Source organism: Martes martes, assembly GCF_963455335.1.
Source record: "Martes martes genome assembly, chromosome: 1".
Taxonomy (NCBI): domain Eukaryota; kingdom Metazoa; phylum Chordata; class Mammalia; order Carnivora; family Mustelidae; genus Martes; species Martes martes.
In genome coordinates this window covers 7,381,351-7,401,378 of record NC_137888.1, presented here as the reverse complement: position 1 = coordinate 7,401,378, position 20,028 = coordinate 7,381,351, and the positions used below count along the sequence as shown (strand labels likewise).

Below are 20,028 nucleotides of genomic sequence, written 5' to 3'. Positions count from 1 at the left end.
AGTGAGAAATCTTTTTTGAAAATTTAAATTTAATTAGTCAACATATAGTACATCACTAATAGAAATTTAATATTAAAACCACATCATGAGTGGTCAGTTAATGCTGCCGGCAGCTGTACCACACTGGCTACCACTAGGGGGATCCAGAGTCCCTGTGCTCAGCAGAGGTGGGAGAAGTTTCTGGTCTGTGAGAAAATGACAGAGATCCCCATTTGGATTGTTTCCTCCCCTCTCTCCTCACGTTCCTTCTCATCTCTTTTCTTCTTCCTCCCCCCACACAATCATTGTCTCAGGAGTACATGGGACAGTCAGGCTCAAGGTACAGATAGCCCCGTTCACATGAGCAGCTCTTAGTATTTCACATGAATTATTTTGTTATTCTCTATAGCCATTTCAAATTAGGTCCATGTTCCTTTTGTTTTATGGAAAGGAGCACATGCCAACCATTGAGCTCCATACAAAGATTTTACTCACATTTTCATTGTTTGCTGCACTTAAAAAAAACCTAGCACAAATGTTTCCGCCACTCTAAGAGAAGTTAGTTAGAGGTTATGACTTTGCCTTTTGGGTACTGGGAAGTGGAAATAGGGGATCAATGACTTTCAAGGGATGACCAAGATCAGGTTATGGGCTGAAGAAGACTCTGGGGCCAGGTTGTTGGCTGGGCATTTTTGGATTTTAGAGATGAACCATGAGCCTCAGGTTGCAGACTTCAAAGCACAGAAGGGCAGACTTCAAAGCACAGATCTTGCATATCTAAAGAAGATTTTAAGTCTAATATTGATAACTCCAAAGAACAGGAAAGAAAATAATGAATTTGGGTTTCAGTTAATACTTTTCCTGTGGGGGGCACTGTTCTTAGCTTAAGTCAGGATGTAAGGATCTATTTTGTGGAATGTTACTGATGAATATGGGCAGAACGTGCTTTGCTGTTGGGATATATAACACGTATAAAGTTCAGATATGAGTGAAGACATCAATAAAACAGACTGTTTCTCTATTTTGAGGACAGGTCATTTTCCGGAGAACACACAAATGATCAGCCATTAACAGCAGAGGGGTCAATAGGATTGCGATGAATGGATCCTCAATTTTTTTCCTTTCCTGGTAGAATTATTCACTGGATCCACAATGTTACGTCAGTTGGGGGTTCAGCAGGTAGAATATGTGGAAAGACACCTCACCTGCACTTGATGTAAAAGAAAAGCCAGTGCTATGGGTCGTGAAAATGGCTTCCAAAGAAGAGGTGAAATTACATTTTTATTAAAGCAATTTGTCAGGCTTCCTTTGAAAGGCTTAACTTTTCCCTCCAGGCTTGACAATAAATAACCTCAAGTATTTAAATTAACCAATGTTTTAGAGCCACTTAAAAATGGCCTTGGAGATGGATAAGATTTTAATTTAAGGAAATACTTGGAAATTTAAAATATAGTAAGTGGTGCTTTCAAAAAATTATTTATTGATTTATTTTCCAAAGGTTCTTAAAAAGTTAAATTATTAGACTTCTTGGTGGATACACCAAGGTTAAATGGCACATAGGCATATTATTTCATGAAACAAGGGGATGGAGTGAAGAGTGAGTGAAATTCAATTTTCATATTTTATCATAAGTAAATATGTCAGGTCCAGCTTAAAATGAACATTGATCCCACAGAAAACCGAGGAGGGAGCATGGCTTACCTGTAGCTTCCACCATTCCTTCAAGGATGACCACAATTTCTAGTTCCTCTTTGGGCAGCTGGGCTTTGGAGATCTCCCAGAAAGGACTCTGTTGGTTAATTTCATGGCTGATGATGAGTGGTGATACCAGAAACAGACGGTCATCCCCGGTGTAATACCCTACATTGATATCTGTTTGGTTCAAGGGGATGAACTCACCCTCTGATGTCTGTTTGGACTTGATCAACTTGGCTCGGATGGAAGCCTCAACGATGTGGGAATTCCTGAGATCCCCTACTCGGAACATCAGGCACAGTTTCCCATCCCTCATGGAGATCACCGCATGGGTGGAAAAAACCAGGGTCTCTGCCCTCTTCTTGGGTTGCGATATTTTTACAAACATGCATCCCACCATGAATGCATTGACAATGGACCCCAGCACAGACTGGATTAAGAGGAGAATAATTCCCTCTGGGCACTTGTCCGTGATGACTCGGTAGCCATAACCGATGGTGGTTTCTGTCTCTATTGAGAATAAAAAAGCAGAGACGAACCCGTTGAGGTTGGTGACACAGGGAGTCCATGAAGGGTCCTCTATGTGGTCCATATCTCCTCGGATGTATGCGATTAGCCACCAGATCATCCCAAAAAAGAGCCAAGTCACTGTGTAAACCATGACAAAAATCAACAGGTTGAATCTCCACTTGAGATCTACTAAGGTGGTGAAGATATCCGTCAGGTAGCGGTAGGTCTCCCTCACATTGCCATGGTGGACGTTGCATTTCCCATCTTTCCGCACGTACCTCTGGATTTTCCTTTTGGTCCGGTCTCTGCTGATGTGTCTTGGCAGGTCATCCCTGGCCTGCTTAGGCAACTTTGGCTGGTGAATGGCCACAGGGCTCTCAACATCCTGATCCATGGAGTCGCCCTCCAGGACATTAGCTGGTTAGTTTGGAAGAAAAAAAAGAAAAATGGAATGAAATGCTGGTTCTTTTGCGATCATGGAAACCACTGTGTATGGTGTATGGTAGTGAAACCAAATAGCATTTGGGTAGCTTTTAACAGAATAGATGAAGCCATTTTCATTTGGCATCTCTGGACAGGCCTTTAGTTGACATGGACTCCTGTGGCTTGTAATCTAGCTCATGTGAATACTTCCTCACCCCTCCCACCAGGACAGAGCTTATGCTGTGAAACTGTCTCCCTCCAGCAAGTTCTAAGAGTCAGCCCCTACATGGGACATTCCATCTGAGATGTCATCACATGGGAGAGGCAACACACCCCGGATAAAGAAATGTTTCAAGTCAAACAGCCTTGGTTCTGCCACTTAGCAGTTGTGGACTCTTGGACATGCTATCTCTTATGGGCTGAATTGTGCCCTTCCCCCCATCTGTGTTGAAGACCTAGCCCCCAAAGTGATTGCATTTGGAGATAGGGTCTTTAAGGAGATAACTAACAATAAGGTTGGAGTCCCAATAGAATAGGTACCCTTAGAAGAAGAGGGAGAGACACCAGGGGTATGCACCAGGGTAGGCGCACACAGGTGCTCATGTAAGGACACAGCGAGAAGGTAGCCATCTGCAAACTAGGAAGAGAGGTCTTCCAAACCAAGCAAGGTGGACAGAAAGGAATCCTGCCAGCTTCTTAATCTTAAACCTCCAGCCCCACCTCCCACTCTGATATTCTGTTACGGCAGGCAGCCCAAGTAGACTAACACACCATGCGAATTCCTTGTGCCCGAGTTTCCACATTTACAAAATCGTGATCAAGACACCAGATTTATTGGGTTGTTATAAAGTTGAATGAAACCATGTATGTGCTATTGTGCTTGCATGGAACAGACTATAATAAATATTCCTTTGTCTTAAATTGTGCCGTGCTAGTAGTCCCCTTATATAGGGCAAGAATTTTGAGTGAGCTCTTCAAACTGTGACCCGAATTTCAGAGCTGAAAAATAAAAATTCTGGTTTATATTGGTAAGCATGCATGCTTTATACTCTAATGGTTGATTTCATGCCAAGGTTAGGAAAAAAAAAGGTGTGGGGGAAAAGTTCTCTCTCTTTCTATGTGTTACACGTTTTATTTAGTTTCTGCCTCAACATGTAACATCTGCAATTTTGGCTCATGGTTATTTCCTTTCTGACAGCCTTCATGACTCATGCATTGGTACAGTCTTTAGCTAACAGTGCATTAGGAAAACTCTTCTAGAATCTGAGTGCAAGGGAAATTTGGAAATGATACTGCTAGTAAACACATAAGCCACTGTATGAAACTACTTGTTCAGTCAATAATTTTAAAGCTTCCTAAAGGTTTTATAAGCTGTTTCTTACCCCAGGCTTTCAACCTGAGTCTTTGACTCTGCCATGCATTTTCTCTGTGGTAACTACTTGTTCCCCTGGGTTAAAGGAGAAACACAGTCTGCTGAGAAAACATTTACCTGAATAAGAAAATAGTTGCAGAGAGGACCTGAGTGGTACCAACTTCACTTATAGATTAACCTTGTTCATGGTTGGTTAGTTTCCTTAAAAATCAATCCCATAGATCTGTTTTTATATTTCAGCACAAGGAAGAGACAACACCTCGTCTGCAGAACCTGCTGTTTGGTTTGACAACCTTGACTTTGAGATCACTGCCCCCAGTAGCCTTCATTTGTAAAAGAGAAACTTTGCTTGTCCATTTCCTTCTTCCAACAAAGAGACCGGGACAGGAGTCAAAGGGAAGCAGCTGGGCTCAGGACTCAGGATGGGATGGAGGTGGTTGGGGCATCTGAATGGAAGCAGAGGCCCGCACTCCTACAAGGTGGGGATGTGTGTGGCCCAGAGTGGTCATGCCTGAGCTCGAGCTACCAATTTTGCCCTGGTTGGGAGTCTCTAAATACGACTTCATGTGGGATGAACTCTGGGCTGAAGCCCACCATGGTGGGGAGGCTTTGTTTGCAGGACACAAGGGCCCAGGTGGACCTGGTGTATGGTTTTGCTGTGACCCAGGTGGTAAGCTCTCAGACTATACGGAGCCACCTGAGTCTTGTGTCCTCAAGTCCTTCAGTCCTTCCAACCCAAAGAAGAGGACTTGCCAGATTAGATGACTCTTAACAGTCTTCAGTGATATTTCACACTTTAAAATGTCACAGAGGAAATATACAACCCTCCCTTCCCCCCTCCCCCCCATGTCCCCTTGAAGCTGTTTCCTTGCTTTTCCTGGCTGGGCCATAACCTTCAAATTCAGGCATTTAACCTGACATAGAGGAACCTGTCTGAATGGTTAATGAGTGAGTAGAGACAAGTGCTCTGGTTACTCCTGGGAGCCTGCCAGTTGATCCACCAAATTCTTTTTTGTTGTTGTTTTTTCCTCTTTTTCTAGCTCAGGACTGGGCCACATTTCCCAGGTTCTTTTGCATTGAGTTCTGGCCTGTCTGGAGTTGGTATGTCTTGCTAATTCAAGGCCTTAAATAGAGAATGTGTCCCCTCCTACGCTCCTGCCCCTTCTATGGAAGAGTCAGAAGGTGGTAGAGGGGCCTGGGTCCCTAGTCAGTGGCAAAGAGCTGCCATATGACTAGAAACAAGAAAGAAAAAGATCATGTTTGAGCCATTATGTATTTTGTGTCTATTATCAAATCCAGCCTTATCTCTCATTTTATGGGCAGCCTACTGACTCGGAGAAGCAGAAAGAAGTGTCCTCTGGGGGACTGACATGGGAAAGAGGAGGGAGAGAAGAGGGACTGTTTGAGTATGGCCTGTACAATGAACTAGCATGTGGTTAACCGAGGGCTTGGGTTTGGTGTTAGGGAAAATGTAAATGCATATGCTGCTTAAGTGCCCTTTTAAAACAGTTAGAAATGGAATCAAACAAAGAAAGCCAAACCTCCTGGGGAGGGGGGTGGGAAGGTGGCCTTTACGGGGGTCCCTGTAGATGAGGCAGTGGCTGCAGGCAAGTTGCATCCATGGGAAGGTGGGGATGGGGTTCAGAATATGTCACCCCCCCAAACATGCCACTTTGGCACACTGATTATTTTGAATTAAAGCTACTTACAAAAAAGCTAGTGCAAAGCCCCCGACCCCCCTGTTCTCCCGAAAGCAGAGATTAATCTCCCCCATGACAGAGGCGTTTCCATAAGAAGAGGGCGGAAGACACTCTCACCACAAGAGACGGGGAATTGGGGGCTGAGAAGGCTGTGTAGACAAACCTTGTTAAACCAACACGCATCTTCCTCATGTCTTCTTCACCACTTATGACCCACGGCCCAGACTCCTTTGAATTGCTGATTCGTCACACATTGTCTCTCTGTCTGAATAGACAGCTTCCTGCTCTGTCGCCCGTCCTGTCTGTGCTCTTTGGTCAGGCTCCCACGGACACGTGTGTGCTTTTCTCCTGTGATCTGGTGATTCTTAGGCCCAGCCAGAGAGCCAAGGAGGAGAGAGGAGAGTGTTGGCTTTGGGCAGTGGGAGGTAAGGTGGGGCCTCTTTCTTCACAGGGGCCCAGGGCAAAGGCAGGCAAGGGGTTGAGAGAAACCACAAAGCCCATGACATGTGAAAGGACTTGGGGAGCAGAAGACGCCGGTGGAGGAGTCCCGAGGAGCAGAAAGGGTGAGGTCAATGGGGAGGAGGGTGTGCAGTGTGCAGAAGGAAGGCCGAGCCTCCAGGCTGTGTGCCAAGTAATTGCGGGAAGCCCTGGATGAGGGAAAGCGGGGCATCCCAGGTCTGAGCAGGGAGCGAGGCTCAGCAACCCTCAGCAGGAATGCAAATGCGTGTAAGGGAGATACAGAAGGGAACTTCAATGATGGTTCTTAACGTTCCTTTCGTGCCTGGAATTCCAGGTGTGGATTTGAGGGGGAATGTGAAGTGCATTTGCAAGAGTTTCTGAGCTGCTCAGAGCAGCACTTGGAAAGGGGACCTGTTGCCCCGGGATCCTGCGCAGCCTTTGACGCTAACGACTTCTCGCCCCTCTGGCCCCAGGCTGTGCCTGCCGCCAGCCGTATGCTCAGACCCACCCTCCGCACCTGCTGGTCCTTGCGCGTGCTTTTGCCGGTGGCTTGACCAGAGAGGATGTAGAGGGGCTCTCTGCTGCCTGTGCAGTGTTGGACCGCGGGAAGGAGGGCTGCGGCGGCAACGCCAAACATCCCGATGCTTTCCTTCATGCGCTTTTTACGGGATTTTGGCTTAAAGTAAATGTGGGTCTGTATGTTAAAGCCAGCTGTTTCTTATCCCTCTCTCTCTCTTTTAGAAAGGTGAGCAACTGATGGGAAACAAGCCAAGGTGCAAAATAGCCTCGTGTTGAAATTTAACCTAAGAGAAATAATAGCAGGGGACTGAGCCGCAAGCTGGAGGGGCTCAACCCCTGAACCGCTGGGATCCGGTTGTGGAATCTGCAGGGCCGCGCTCCTCCAGGCAAGGCTGCTGGGGTGCCCTGGTCAGTATAAATGTTCTCCTGATGGGAAGTTGTTACATTTCAAGTTACATCGGAAATCTTCAGGTGATGCTTCCACTGACTAGGGGGACATTCGAAAAGTACCTCAAGAATCTTTAACGCCTTTCAGAAAACCCAATAGGAAAGCAGGAGAGCTCTCAAACCCTTGTGCAAAAATCAGACGTTGGACGGACATGCACACTGATGTTAACAGGGTAACTCTGAGTGGGTGGTTTATGGGTGATTTAAAAATTAAAAGAAAAAACTCTGTTTTTTCCGGATTTTCTAGAATGAGTTTATATCACTTATATAATAAAAAAGAAAAAGAAAATTTCAAGCAAAACATTGAGACCCTTTTAGTGCATGATTTAAGGAATCTGAGAAAATCATAACTAAACCCCCACTGTTGGGGTTTGAAATGAAAACATTATGTTAGGTGAAAAAAGTCAGATACGAAAGAGCAAATATAGTATGATTCCACTTATATGAGTACCTAGGAGAGACAGATGTATAGAGACAGAAAGTAGAATACAGGTTACCAGGGGCTAAGGGGAGAGAGGAATGGGGAATTGTTTGTCATGATAAAAAAAAAAATTCTGGAAATGGATAGTGGTCACCATTGTACAACATTATGAATATACTTAATGCTACTGAACTGTACACTTAAAAGTGTTTAAAATGGTAAATTTTACGTTACATATGTTTTACCAAAACTTAAAAAAATTACCTGCTCAAATAGTTCATGTGTTACCTTGAGTCCTTAGATGGTCTATCAGATGTGGCTCACTTTTATTTTACCTTACTTTCTTTTTTTCTCCCCTGAATCAAAATGATGTGGTCAATGTGTTTCAGCATTCTTGATTAGAGGCAACTTAAAATGCAGGGAATCTTGCCATGTGAGGTCTACTACGTAGCTCTAAAAAGACCTTACTGGGAAGGAATTTCTCCGGTCAGAAGTAAGCAGCAAATTAAAATACGATGTGAAACCAGACAAAGGAAAGGGGCACTGGGAAGAGATCAGCAAGCTCAAACTTAAATCTGTCTTGGGTGGAGTGCAGAAGGGGTTTGCTCAAGGAGGTGATGAGTGTGTGTTTGCTTCCTGGTAGACAAAAGCTGGGATGGTGGGACATTTGAAAAGCAGGAATAGCATGTGTGAAAGTCTTGAAGGGATGAAGCAGTTTTGTTTGGGAATGACAGAGGCTTCGGAATAGAGAGCATGTGTGGGGGAAATGGAGGGAGCTAGGAGAGCAGTGAATGGGAGCCAGGCTGGACCCCGGAGTCTTCTATACCAGGCTGTGGAGATTGTTCTTAAAATGGGGAGTGATATGATTGAATATTTTATGTATTTTAGAAAGACCCCTCTGGAGGGTAGTCATGCAGAGTAGAGATTAGAGGGAAGTGTAGGCAAACTTCTTCTATAAAGGGCCAATAGTAGATAGTTTAGTCTTTGTAGGCAACGTAAGTGTCTGTTGCATACTCTTCTTTGTTTTTTCAAAAAACGTCTTATAACCCTTAAAAAATGTAAAACTAATCCCAGCTCATGAGCAGTACAAAACGAGGTCACAGGCTGGAATTGCTGAATTCTGGAGATAGGGTACCAGCAAGGAGGAGGAAGAGCTGGGTGCTGGATGACGGGAGCAGTCACGAGGATGAAGAGGTGGCAATGGATTTAGGGCTGAATAGGAAGCAGGATTAAGATCATTTGGAGATTAGCGACTGTGGAGGGGTGTGGACAGGGAATCATCTGGGGGATGATGCCGGAGGTGCCGGAGGCATAGGGGTAGAAGATAATGCTGGTTTGGGTTTGTTCGGTTGAGAATGTCTGCAGACACTCAGGTGGGCGCTTCTGTGGGAAATCAAGTGTGAAGTTTAGTGGTGATGGACTGGGCTCCAGGTGTGGAAGGTTATCGATGCACACAAGGGGAAGCTGCCATTGTGGGTGTGGGTAGAAGTTCCCGAGGGGACTGTGCAGGGTGAGAAGAGGATATAGAAGAGAGGATCCTGGAAACTGATTATATGAAGAAGTCAGAAGTAGAGGAGCAGCAAGAGGAGGGGCGGAGGAAGGGATAAGAGGTGTGAGGGGCAGGAGGAGAGAGCAGGGCAGGAAGCCAGGTGGGACTCCAGCCCAGGGGTCAGAAAAAGGGGACATTATTTGGCACACACTGTGGGGACAACTGCAAGCCCACTTGGAAGAAAAGTCATGAGTTCCTTTCCTTATTTCTTATATCAGAATAAATTCCAAGTGGATTAAGGATTTAAATGCCAAGAAAAAAAAAAAAACCACAGAAGGCGTAGAGGATATATTTTTGTAATTGTAAGAGTTGAGAAAGCCTTTCTACCCATGATAGGAATCCAGAAACTATTTTCAAGGACTGGTATTTTTGTCAGTACAAAGATTTCAAGTGTTTGTTAAAAAAGTAAGACGACAAACCAGGAAAAATATTTGCAACACATAACATATATATTCCCAATTTACAAAAGCAATAAATACCTCTGTAGAAAAAAAAATCATAGGAAATGAATAAGGATTTTATAAGAGAAGAAATATACAGAGCTAAAAAGCATATGGAAAGACTGTTCAACCAAGTAAAAGCAATGCAAATATAATAACTTTTTTTTTTTACTCTAAACTTGGTGCAATTATAAAGGAATGGCAAATACAGTACGTGGAGTGCGTGTGTTGGAAAGGCAGTGAAATTGTCAATGTGCGTGTTTTGGGGCAGTGTAACTGACCAGGTCTTCCTGGAGGTCAGGGGACAGGAGGTCTCATATTTTAGGAGTGATTAGATGCCTTGGATCAGCAATTCAGGGTCTAGACATTTATTCTAAGGGAACAATGCCACAAATGTCCATCAGTTGTATGCAGGGGATATATTTCAGCCTCTCTCATAATAGTGAAAAATTAGAAACAACCTAAATGTCTGACCACAAGCACTGGCTAAACATACTGTTGCAGATATCATCAGTGGAATGCTAAGTGGCCATTAAAAATGATTTTCCAGTATTTTTGGGTCTTCAACTCTTTGTGCCAAGATCAGCTTCTTACTGAGGACTAAATTTACCCCCCTTTTAAAATTGCAGTCATTCCCGCCCAGAATTCACCTTAGTCTTCCTTGTGCTACTGTTTGCTTTTCCTGTATCAATTCTCACTCTCAAAGTCAAAGGGATTAGTTATTATGTGTTGGTGATTTTGTTGGGGGTGGTGTCATCTGAGCGATGGGGTTTAAGGTCAGACTGTAGTGGGTTCAGGAGTGATTGTTCAGGGGAGGGGTGAGAAAAAAGAAGTATACACAATGTGTTTAAAGTGAGGGGGCTGGAGGGAGCTGACGGAGTGGGGACCTTGTGTGTATGTGTGTGTGTGTGTGTGTGTGTGGTGTGTGGTGTGTGTGTATGTGTGTGTGTTGGGTGTCTATGTGCTGAGAAGAAGCCAAAGGGGAGAGGTTGCCCTTCTAAGGAAGGGGGCAGTGGTGGAGTGAGGTGTTTCATGGACTGGAGATCAATCCAAGGTGCTGTAGGGGGAGGGCTGGGTAAATACAGAAAAAGGGACAAAACTGCATCCCAGAGAGGTGGGGATGATAAGGGGATGGAGAAGTGGAGGGAAATATGGGAAGAGGGTGTTGGAGACGTCTCTCATAGGTTTTCTGTGGTAAAAGAGATTCAAACTGGTTCCTTTTCCAGTGTGAATTTCAAACCGTACTTCAGCAGACACATTGAATTAAATCGACATCTAGCAATGCAAATAACTGAACTTGGCGTCATCACAGACCAGGCAAAATTACCCTGTGCTTACCAGTCAGGAAAATCATATGAACACAGTTATCTGTACACAGCAGGCAAAAGGTGGGAGCAACTCAAGTGTCCACCAAGATAAATGGAGAGGCAAAATGCGGTACACACATACGAAGGGATATTATTTGGCCTTAAAAAGGGAGGACATTCTGCTACACTGTGAATGAACCTTGAGGACATTATGCTGAGTGCAACAAGCCAGACACAAAAGGACAGATACTGTCTGATTGCACTTATATGAGGTCCCTAGAGCAGTCAGATCCTTGGGGACAGAAAGTAGAGTGGTGGTTACTAGGGCTTGGGGTGGGGGGAGGGGGTTAGTGTTGCATAGGTATGGGGGTTTAGTTCAGAGAGACATACCAATGTGAATGTGCTCAGTGAGATACAAGTATTCACCTAAAAATGGTTAGAATGGTAAATTGCATGTTTTGTATATTTTACCACAATAAAAAAGTAAACTTTGTAAAAAAAAGAAAAGCACATATATTGGCTAAATGAGAGGAGAAGATTAGCTTTTCTAAAATGCTACAGCCTGAGGATGGGGTGGGATTTTCTTGCCTTACTCACTCCTGCATTGTTCGATTACTGTTCCCATTTAGGACCGAGACACATGTGACAGATAACCTAGAGGTGTGGTTCTAAGTGGTGCCTAAAGTTCAGAATCAGTTTCCCTTGCCCCAGTGCTCATCTTCTTGAATAAGTCCCTGTCTGAAGCTTGTGCCTTATTGGGGACTGGTGATGCTGGGCATTTATGTCTGATATGTCATGAGAAGGTGAGGCAGGTTTTATGTGTCTGGTACTTTGAGCTATTGTGACTTTGGGAGGCAATTGTAGTCAGAAATCCAGAGAGACTGGAGAGTTTAGTGTCATTGTGTGGAAGAATATCTCCTGTATCCCGCTGGCAACATGTGACAGCTACCAAAGGGCAAAGGCTCTTATTAAAATTTTAGCTTGGGGGCTCCACAACATGAACCTAAATTTAGAATGTCTAGTACCCACTGCAAGGTCAGAGGACTAATGTTGGCTGCTCGGTGCATGGATATGGCTTTGTAAAATGTGCAGTTTCAATGCTCTGAGGAGAGGAGTGACAGGTTACTTTGGTCTGGATGAAGGAGACCGACATCCAAAAAACTGATTTCTCCTCTCAAAGGATTTCAAGAATCAGAACCTCAGACAGAACCACTGGGAACCTCTTAGGACCGCCTCATACAGTTGTGTGGGTTGTCCATTGCACAAGGGTACCCACAGAAGGGGAACAGAAGGGCTCTAAATCCAGTCTGTGCCTTGCCTGCCAACCCATGTGCTCCTTTTCAGGCCTGAGTCTGTTCAGAGGAAAGGGCGCCTTGGCATTTGCTCTAAAGCATTTATAGGTGAGCAGCAGTCCTGGAGCCCTGGGCATCATTTATTTCATCCTCTTCCTGTTTTGGATATACATGAAAAAGTTAAGGCCCCAGGAAGCCTGCTGACACCAGGAGGCAGAGCCAGAGTGAGCTCTGAGATCTTGGATTCTAGCCTGGGCTCCCCTTATATATCTATGTGTCTTCCCTGTTCTCTGAAGTGGTGGCTACTTCAGGCTTTCCCTCCCTCAGGGACCTTGACTTGCTTGTTTCCTTCTGGAGCATGAATCCTTTATTACTCCCGTGTGTAGGCTCAGAGTTAGCCAGACCTGGGAAATCCCTGCCAGGAGACCCGTTCTTTGCAAAACAGATTCTTTGTTTGCAAAACAGGTGCAATGCCACCGTGCTGGGTTGATGTGAGAATTAGATCACGTAATGCATGTGGGGCAGTGTAGCCTGGTGACAGGCGATGGGGTTTGGCCCAGGCAGACCAGGGTTGGAACCTGCTCTCCCACCTCCAATCTGTGTGCATTTGTTCAGGCCATTTCTGTCTCTGAGTTTCATTTTCTCCAGTTAGAAAATGAGAATTGTAAGACCTATCTTGCAGGGTTACTGTAAGAAAAAAATAAATCAAGCAAACATAGCACCTGGTGCATAGAAGACATTGAACAAATGGTAGCAATTATGACAGGGTCTGGGTCGAAGAAGGTACATAACTTGCAGCTATAATAATCACTAGTTTTATAAGCTCAACATTGTCCTGGAAACTGTGGGAAATTCAGAAGCAATCTGAGACACAGATGGGTAGACCCATCTGGATGTTAAGAGCCGCCTGGTAACATCAGACCTACACACTGTCCTGTATAATGTGCAATTACATTCTACACTGTGGACAAGAGATTATGAATGTTCCAGCATGCCAGAGACAGAGGTCAGCAGGGGCTGGACTAATGGACAAGGCATCATGAGGGTTGTGAGAAATGACTGTGACCCTTCAGTATGAGAAGAAGACAGCCAACCCTCACTGGACATCTACTGTGTGCCAAGTACTGGACTGGACACAAGAGCCACACAGGAACTGTTGACCCATCTTACAGATGAGGCAATGGAGGTCTATTGGGTTGAGCTGCTTGCTGAAACGTACACATCTAAACTATGGTAGGTGTTGGCTTCTTAGGTTGGTATGATTGTTTCTCTTCTGCTGTTGCAGACAGATGAGAAGAAGGGTGTGTGCATGTGTGTGGTGTGTGTGCATGTGTGTGTGCATGGGTAGGCTCCTATGCATGTTGGGTGTGTGTGTGAAGGAAAGAATGGCAGAGAGAAGGGCCCCCCACCCCGCACTCATGTGTCATGGCAGCAGATGGCCCTGGTGGGTAGAGGAAGGCAACCAGAGGGGTGGCCGATTTCTGGGGTTGTTCCTGGGGTAAGGTCCAACTCCAGAGAGGGGAAGGTGGAGCTGGAGAAGGGATAGGGTTCCAAAAAGCCTTTCTAGGACCTATTGTGTCAGCTAACTGTCTGGTAGTTTGGAATATTCTGGTGTCTTTCGGGACTGACAGGGTAGAACGAATGTTTATTGACTCCCTACTCTGTGCCTGCACTGAGCTCTCTAGCTCTCCATGTTTTTCTCTGTCTTCTCATCCTCTATACAGCTGTGTGGATCACTAATTTGAGAGAGGCTGAACTGTCTACAGCTATACCACCCTGAACGCTCCCGATCTTGTCTGAGAGACGCTGAACCCTTTGCCCAAGGTTACAGTCAGAATTGTGTTTGATCCGGGGTGTTTGACCTCAACTTGAGGGCTCTTTCCGTTCACCAAACACCACAGAAATGGGAAATAACCCAGCCAGTGGCACTGGGTGGATGGGTGAGCTAGCCCGGAGGATGAGAGTGCAGAGGGACCACCAAGGAATCAAGACCACAAGTACCCAAGGAATGTTCACAGATGGCAGTCGGGAGGAGTGGAGGGTGGAGGAGGTTGAGAGGAGCAGCGAGTAGTGGAAGTAAGAAGCAGGAGTCCAGACTGGGGGGGCCATGGCAGCGCATTTGGCAGAGGAGAGGCCCTTGGGTTTGGCAGCAAGGATAGCACGGGCAGCTCTGAGTAGGTGGTCGGAATGAAAGTCAGGCTGCCAGGGAGGTGGTAATGATGGGCTGAAGCTGCTAGAGGCATTCTGTTTGCAGGTAAAGGAGGGAGGTGGCAGAGTGGCTGGGAGCAATGAGTGTGCAGCCTGGTTTTCCAAATGATGGGGAGGCGGGGAGGGAGCCATGGGAAATTCAGGAAGGGATGCAAACGGGATCTCCTGGGGGTTGGGAAGGAATGGGAGGCAAGGCCAAGCATTGCCCTCAGAGGGAAGAACAGCCCCATCCTATCTGCTGAAGACACCATGCCAGGCCCAGAGGGGCTGACAAGGCTGTGCCCAGCTCAGAATGGTGACACGTGTTCCAGTCCTTTCTTCTTCCTGCCAATGGATTTGGTCATTCCTCTAGGAGAACTCACAGAATAATCTGATTTTCTAGTTTTGAGGAGGCATGAAGAGTGACAGGGAGAGGTGAACAAGTGGTTTCTTACTTCCCCAGTAGAGCCGAAAAATGAGACCCCCTCCCTCAGAATCTAAAATTGTGGAAAATCAAATCTTCTACCATGAGGAGAGGGGATGCTCTTTCAGAACAACGGGCCCCGTGACTGGTGGGTGTGATGTGTCCTGGTAAATTCTCTGTGGCCAGACCAGTGGAGGCTTGCTTCTACCACACCACACTATGGGCTTTCGCAGCGGAGGAAAGAACACTCTCCAGTGCTCACATTAGGCAGAGTTACAATTTTAGACAAATGTCTCAGTCCACTTCCCACAAATCCCTTTCTGTTAAGAATTCCAGCCAGTGGAAAATTGAATTTCATTTCCTTTGCTGTCCCTGTCCTGGGGGTGACAATCACTGGGTTTCAGAAGGAGAAGAAGGGGGGCACCTGGGTGGCTCAGTGGGTTAAAGCCTCTGCCTTCGGCTCAGGTCATGATCCCAGGGTTCTGGAATCGAGTCCCACATCAGGCTCTCTGCTCAGCAGGGAGCCTGCTTCCTCCTTTCTCTCTGCCTGCCTCTCTGCCTACTTGCGATCTCTATCTGTTAAATAAATAAAAATAAAATCTTAAAAAAAAAAAAGAAGAAGGAGAAGAAGGGTCCTGGGTTATACACTGAGAGCAGTCACCACATAATTGAGGTTTTGACATGAAGAGTGCCCATCGAAACACCTGTTGGGAGACTCCACCTGCTACTGGCAAAAAAGGAGAGGGCGCAGGGAACAGGCAACTGAGGGTGTTTATCTGTTCTAACAAGGTATGTTTCATTTTACAAGAAAAGTGTTATTTCCTTGAATTATGCCCCCCTTGACTTCACATTTAATGCACAAACTATAGGCACCATGTTGTTTAACTTTGCACTTGAAATTTATGTGTTTTGAACCGATTAATGCCGATTCTTCTCTTCCTACAAAGGCTTGTCCTCTGAATGTATTTCAGTGATTACACTAATTCCTGCATCAATAAAAGAGAATTACTTTTACTAAGATGTGGTTTGAATTCCTAGTGAAACTCAATCAGAATGCAAAAGGCCTACATTTTGCACCTCATAAAATTTGTGCTGTTCTGGAGAAAAGTGCTGTTGGTATTTCAGAGTCTTTTGAAGAGAAGCAGGTTCCCTTCAGTCATTGTTTTAGCACTCAGATAAACCCCTTAGCTGGGGTCTGTGGGGGGAAATGCACTGGATTTGGTGTCCCAAGATCCAAGTCGTCACATAACCACTTAGTCCCTTATCTTGAGCCGCTGACCTAACTTTCCTGCCATCTTGGTGTCCTTAGACGGTTGCTAGATACCTTACCCCACCACCTTCCATCCTAAACAATATTACTATCCACATTTTTTTTTCCTAGGGAGAAATAAGAAATTTCTTTGAAAAAGGAAGCTTGGTGTGTTTTGTTCAACTAAGTAAATTGCACTTGATTTACTCTGGAAAGTAAAAGACATACGATTTTAGCCATAAGTTCTCACAGACTTTGGCAAAGTTCCAGCTGAAGTGAGAGCCTTGTCTCACCATTGGCTTACATGTATGATTCGGTTCCATGAGGCTTGCAGCTCCCTCAGGTGCCAGGGAAGAAAATGCCTCCCCCTTCCTGCATCAGGCACTCAGGTCCATTACCTACACCTTCATTTCTTGGATAACTCGGTTTTCCGTAAGGGTGTGTCAGCACTTTGGGTTGTCTTCAACATGGGACTTGACTGATGGCAGGCTGCCAGCTGCCTGAGAGGGCATTCAGCCTCACCGGCTTCCCCTGTAGCTGTCTCTTGTGTTTTAAGTGTTTTTCTCATTTGTATCAATCCCTGTGTGTTGTGCACCAATGGCTCTGAGACGCTGATAAGCAGGGGCCTGAATCCTTAGGCTGGATGTGTTGCCAGGTTCCAAGGATGTAATTTTTCTTCTGAAAACTGTTTCCCTGGATGGGGATACTTTGTGAACAGCATGTGGTGGGTTTGCTTGCATTAGGGCTGAGCGTGGGGGCATGGTTTTGAAGTGTTCCCACTGGGGCGGCATTGCGTGGGATGTGGCTGCCTGCACGTGTCTCTCCCTTTTAGTCTGTGCAAACAAGAAGGGGCTGAGGCCTCCAAAGGCTCTGAAAAGGGGGCCAAGTGCAAGGTCTGCATGGGGGAGGGAGCAAGATGGGAGGAGTCCTCAGCCTCCAAGCCTCCTCCAAGTTCAGGAGATTCTATAAATTAGGCTAAGTCTACTGGTGTGCTACTAAGGTGTCTGAACGGGGCGAAAAACAAACCCACAAAAGAGCCCTGATCTGAGCATTTGCCAGTATCCGTGGTATTAAAAACTCTCATCATCGCTGATTTCAAATCATCAACTATTGACTAGCTCTCAAAATTCCTGAATATTGAACAATCAGTTCTCAGGAGCTGGAATGAGTTTACTTAACACCCTAATGGATCAAATCCTACATCCCAGCAGTGAGGGCAACACGATCCTATTTTGCCTGAGAGCTGGTGGGGAGAGAGGGTGAAGGGGAAGGGAAATGATAAAATAATGGGTTTAGGAAATGTTGCCTCCTCTGCCTCCCTCTTGGAGAGTTCTAGAACAGGTTAGCGTAGCGATGGTTCTGAGACATCCTTTTATATGTATAGATTTTGTCATTATAGGTAATAATACACATAAAATTGCTTATATTTGTTTCTCCCAGAGTTCTTTCAGCTCACTGAACCTCGGGATGACCATATCAGCCAGGTTCTGTAAATACGTTTTTGAAATATGTATGGTTTGCAGGTTTGTGGAATACACATGGAATTGGAGAGTCAGACCTACACTTTGCTGTCCTCACAACCTGCTCAGGGCCAGTGCCTTGCTCTCCCCTTGCCTCCAGCAGAACCCCATGCTGCTGCCAACATGACTCTCAGCACCCCTACTGTTCCCCGAGCACACGCACGCACCTGCGTCCTCCTCTGCCTCCTTTGTATAAAGAGACGTGACTCAGTCACCCAGCCAGGAGTAAAGATGAGAGTGACATATTATCCAAATAGAGGCAGAGTCTCCGACACAAATGGGAGGTTAGCTTAGACTCTGTTGCTAGACTCGGAGAGGAGGATGAAAGTAAAGATTCTAAAATAGAATCATAGAACCAGAAATGGGAACAGCCCAAGGCTGGGAACTACCTACAGACTCTTGGTGGTGCTTTTCCACTTTTGCCCAACCCATCTCTCTTATCATCACCCATGAGTGTGGTGACCCCTCTCAGGATGGCAGGGAGCCCCCGGACCTCTGCACCCAGTTATGATTTGGCAATTGGGGAGGTGATGCCAGTATCCTGGTGTAATATCCAGATCAGACTCCATTCCAAGGATCCATGCAAGTCCCTGACCCTTCCCAGAGAGCACAGTGTGAGGCCACAGGAAGGAAGGGGTACTGGAAGCCTGCATTAATTGACAGTCCTTGAGGTGACTTGTTTGGTGGAAACCCAGAGCTGGAGGCAGAAGACAAAGGGACATCGCTCTAAACGAGGCCCAGTGCAACTGCGCTGGTGGAGGCTGAGGGCAAAGAGCTCATCTCCAGAGCAGCAGCTGTTGCTGTTGGAACTGGATGGAATTCCTAGGGGAAAAACATGCCACAGTCAAGTGCCCTTCCCTGAAAAATGCTTGCTATCTCTGCTGTGATGGTACTGCCCATCACAGTGTCCCATGGGCCATGTATGGCTGGGCTTTTGAGGGGAGGTGGCCTGGCGTCAAGGACCTCAGTGATGGGATGCACCATTAGGGATGCACCTGGGGCTCAGGATTCCATAAAGGAAGGAGTCTTCTCTCCTCCTGCCTCTCACTGGCTTCCTAGGCAGCAAGGCCATGGGTGAACTTCATGTAGAGCCTATGTGAGGAAGCAGAATGCAGTTCAGAGCTCGCTTTAAAGCAGATGAGCTGAAATATGTTTTCCCGACGTCCCAGTGTAGGCTTAGTGCTCTATCTCAGCCATTTTGGTCTCCCTACTTCAGCTGCATGCCCACCATATGCCAACCACTGTACTAGGCCCTGGGGACAATAAGATAAATAAAACATAAATCTCTACCAGGGGAGCTCCAAGTTCTTTTGTGGCTGAAAACTGGTCTGAGGTCAGAGTAGGAGGTGGGGGAGGGAAGACACTTTTTGGAATTAAATAAGATGTTCTTTTAAAAGTTGTTTTGGCATAGAGGTGACAACCTAATGGGCATGGGGTCTTTTTGGGGTGATAAGAATGTTTGAGAACAGGGGTTGTCTGACATTGTCAATATACTAAATGCTATTGAAGTGCACTATAAAATGAATCATTTTAATGTTATGTGAATTTCACCTAAAAAAGAATTTGCTTTAGAGGGTAAAAACCCAGAACTCTGATCTCTTGAGAAGGTCATGACCCCTCCACTTGCCTAAACCTGAGAACCACATGCGTAGCTGGGAGATAGAGCATGTTGGGACATCTGCCCAGGGCCACCACTCTCATGAGGAGATGGAGAGGGACGAGGGCACCGGGCAGGTGAACCCCGCATCACCGACCTGGAGAAGGTTCTCCCTGGACACCTATTGCTGTTCATCTTTATGGGCTGGAGCATCAGTAGTGGTGCCCAGAGCCAGGCTAGAACATCGGGCAAGTCAGACGTTCTAATAACCAGTGGGTGTGATGAATGCCTCTGAGCTTCAACCGACTTTAGCATTTCATGGTCACTGGACTGGAGGTACCACCCTTAAAGATGTTCTTATGCAACTTGCGCACAAGTTGTCACCTTAGGTTGTTATAGTGGACAGGATGACACCAAGCTTTTCTGTTGAGGTCAACTTTCCAACAAATTACTTGGGTGCATCACATTTTCCCTTTTGAGATATTGGACTTTTACTTCTATTGCTCAACACTTTCTTCCCAGGTGGGCATTGGAATGTCAGGGACGGAATTAAAAAGTTCTTTAGGAAACATTTGCTTGTTCTTTCCTTGGGGCTCCCACTCGATGTCAGAGCCTGATGCTGAGAGAAGGTCCCTTTTCGTTTGCCTCTGGGTAGGCTTGCTGGATGAGGAAGTCACATTTGGGGTTAGAATGACCAGAAGTCACCTGGATTTGTGCCTATCATTCATTCACTCCTTGAGGCAGTACCTCACTTGAACCTTCAATACTTTGTGGGTGTTCGACAGGCAATGGAAATATTTGCATTTTCCTTCTCCTAGGGCAGGTGGCAGGTTTCTCTTAGAAAGCAAAGTGCATTTATAAAGTGAAGCAGAGGGAAAATCAAGAGGGTGCTTTCTCTTCGGTTCTTTGCTGGTTGGTTAGTTTGTTTCTGGTGTCAC

General features: G+C 45.8%; 1 protein-coding gene across 1 annotated transcript in view; it reads right to left on the bottom strand.

Moving 5' to 3' along the window:
* Positions 1-20,028, bottom strand: part of KCNJ6 (potassium inwardly rectifying channel subfamily J member 6) — a gene marked incomplete at both ends in the record, with an annotated part of 179,171 nt that overhangs the window by 67,458 nt on the left and 91,685 nt on the right. The window contains one exon of the mRNA XM_080803388.1: positions 1,681-2,601. Coding sequence (XP_080659514.1) covers positions 1,681-2,601 — 921 coding nt within the window. The remainder of the gene's footprint in view (positions 1-1,680; positions 2,602-20,028) is intronic.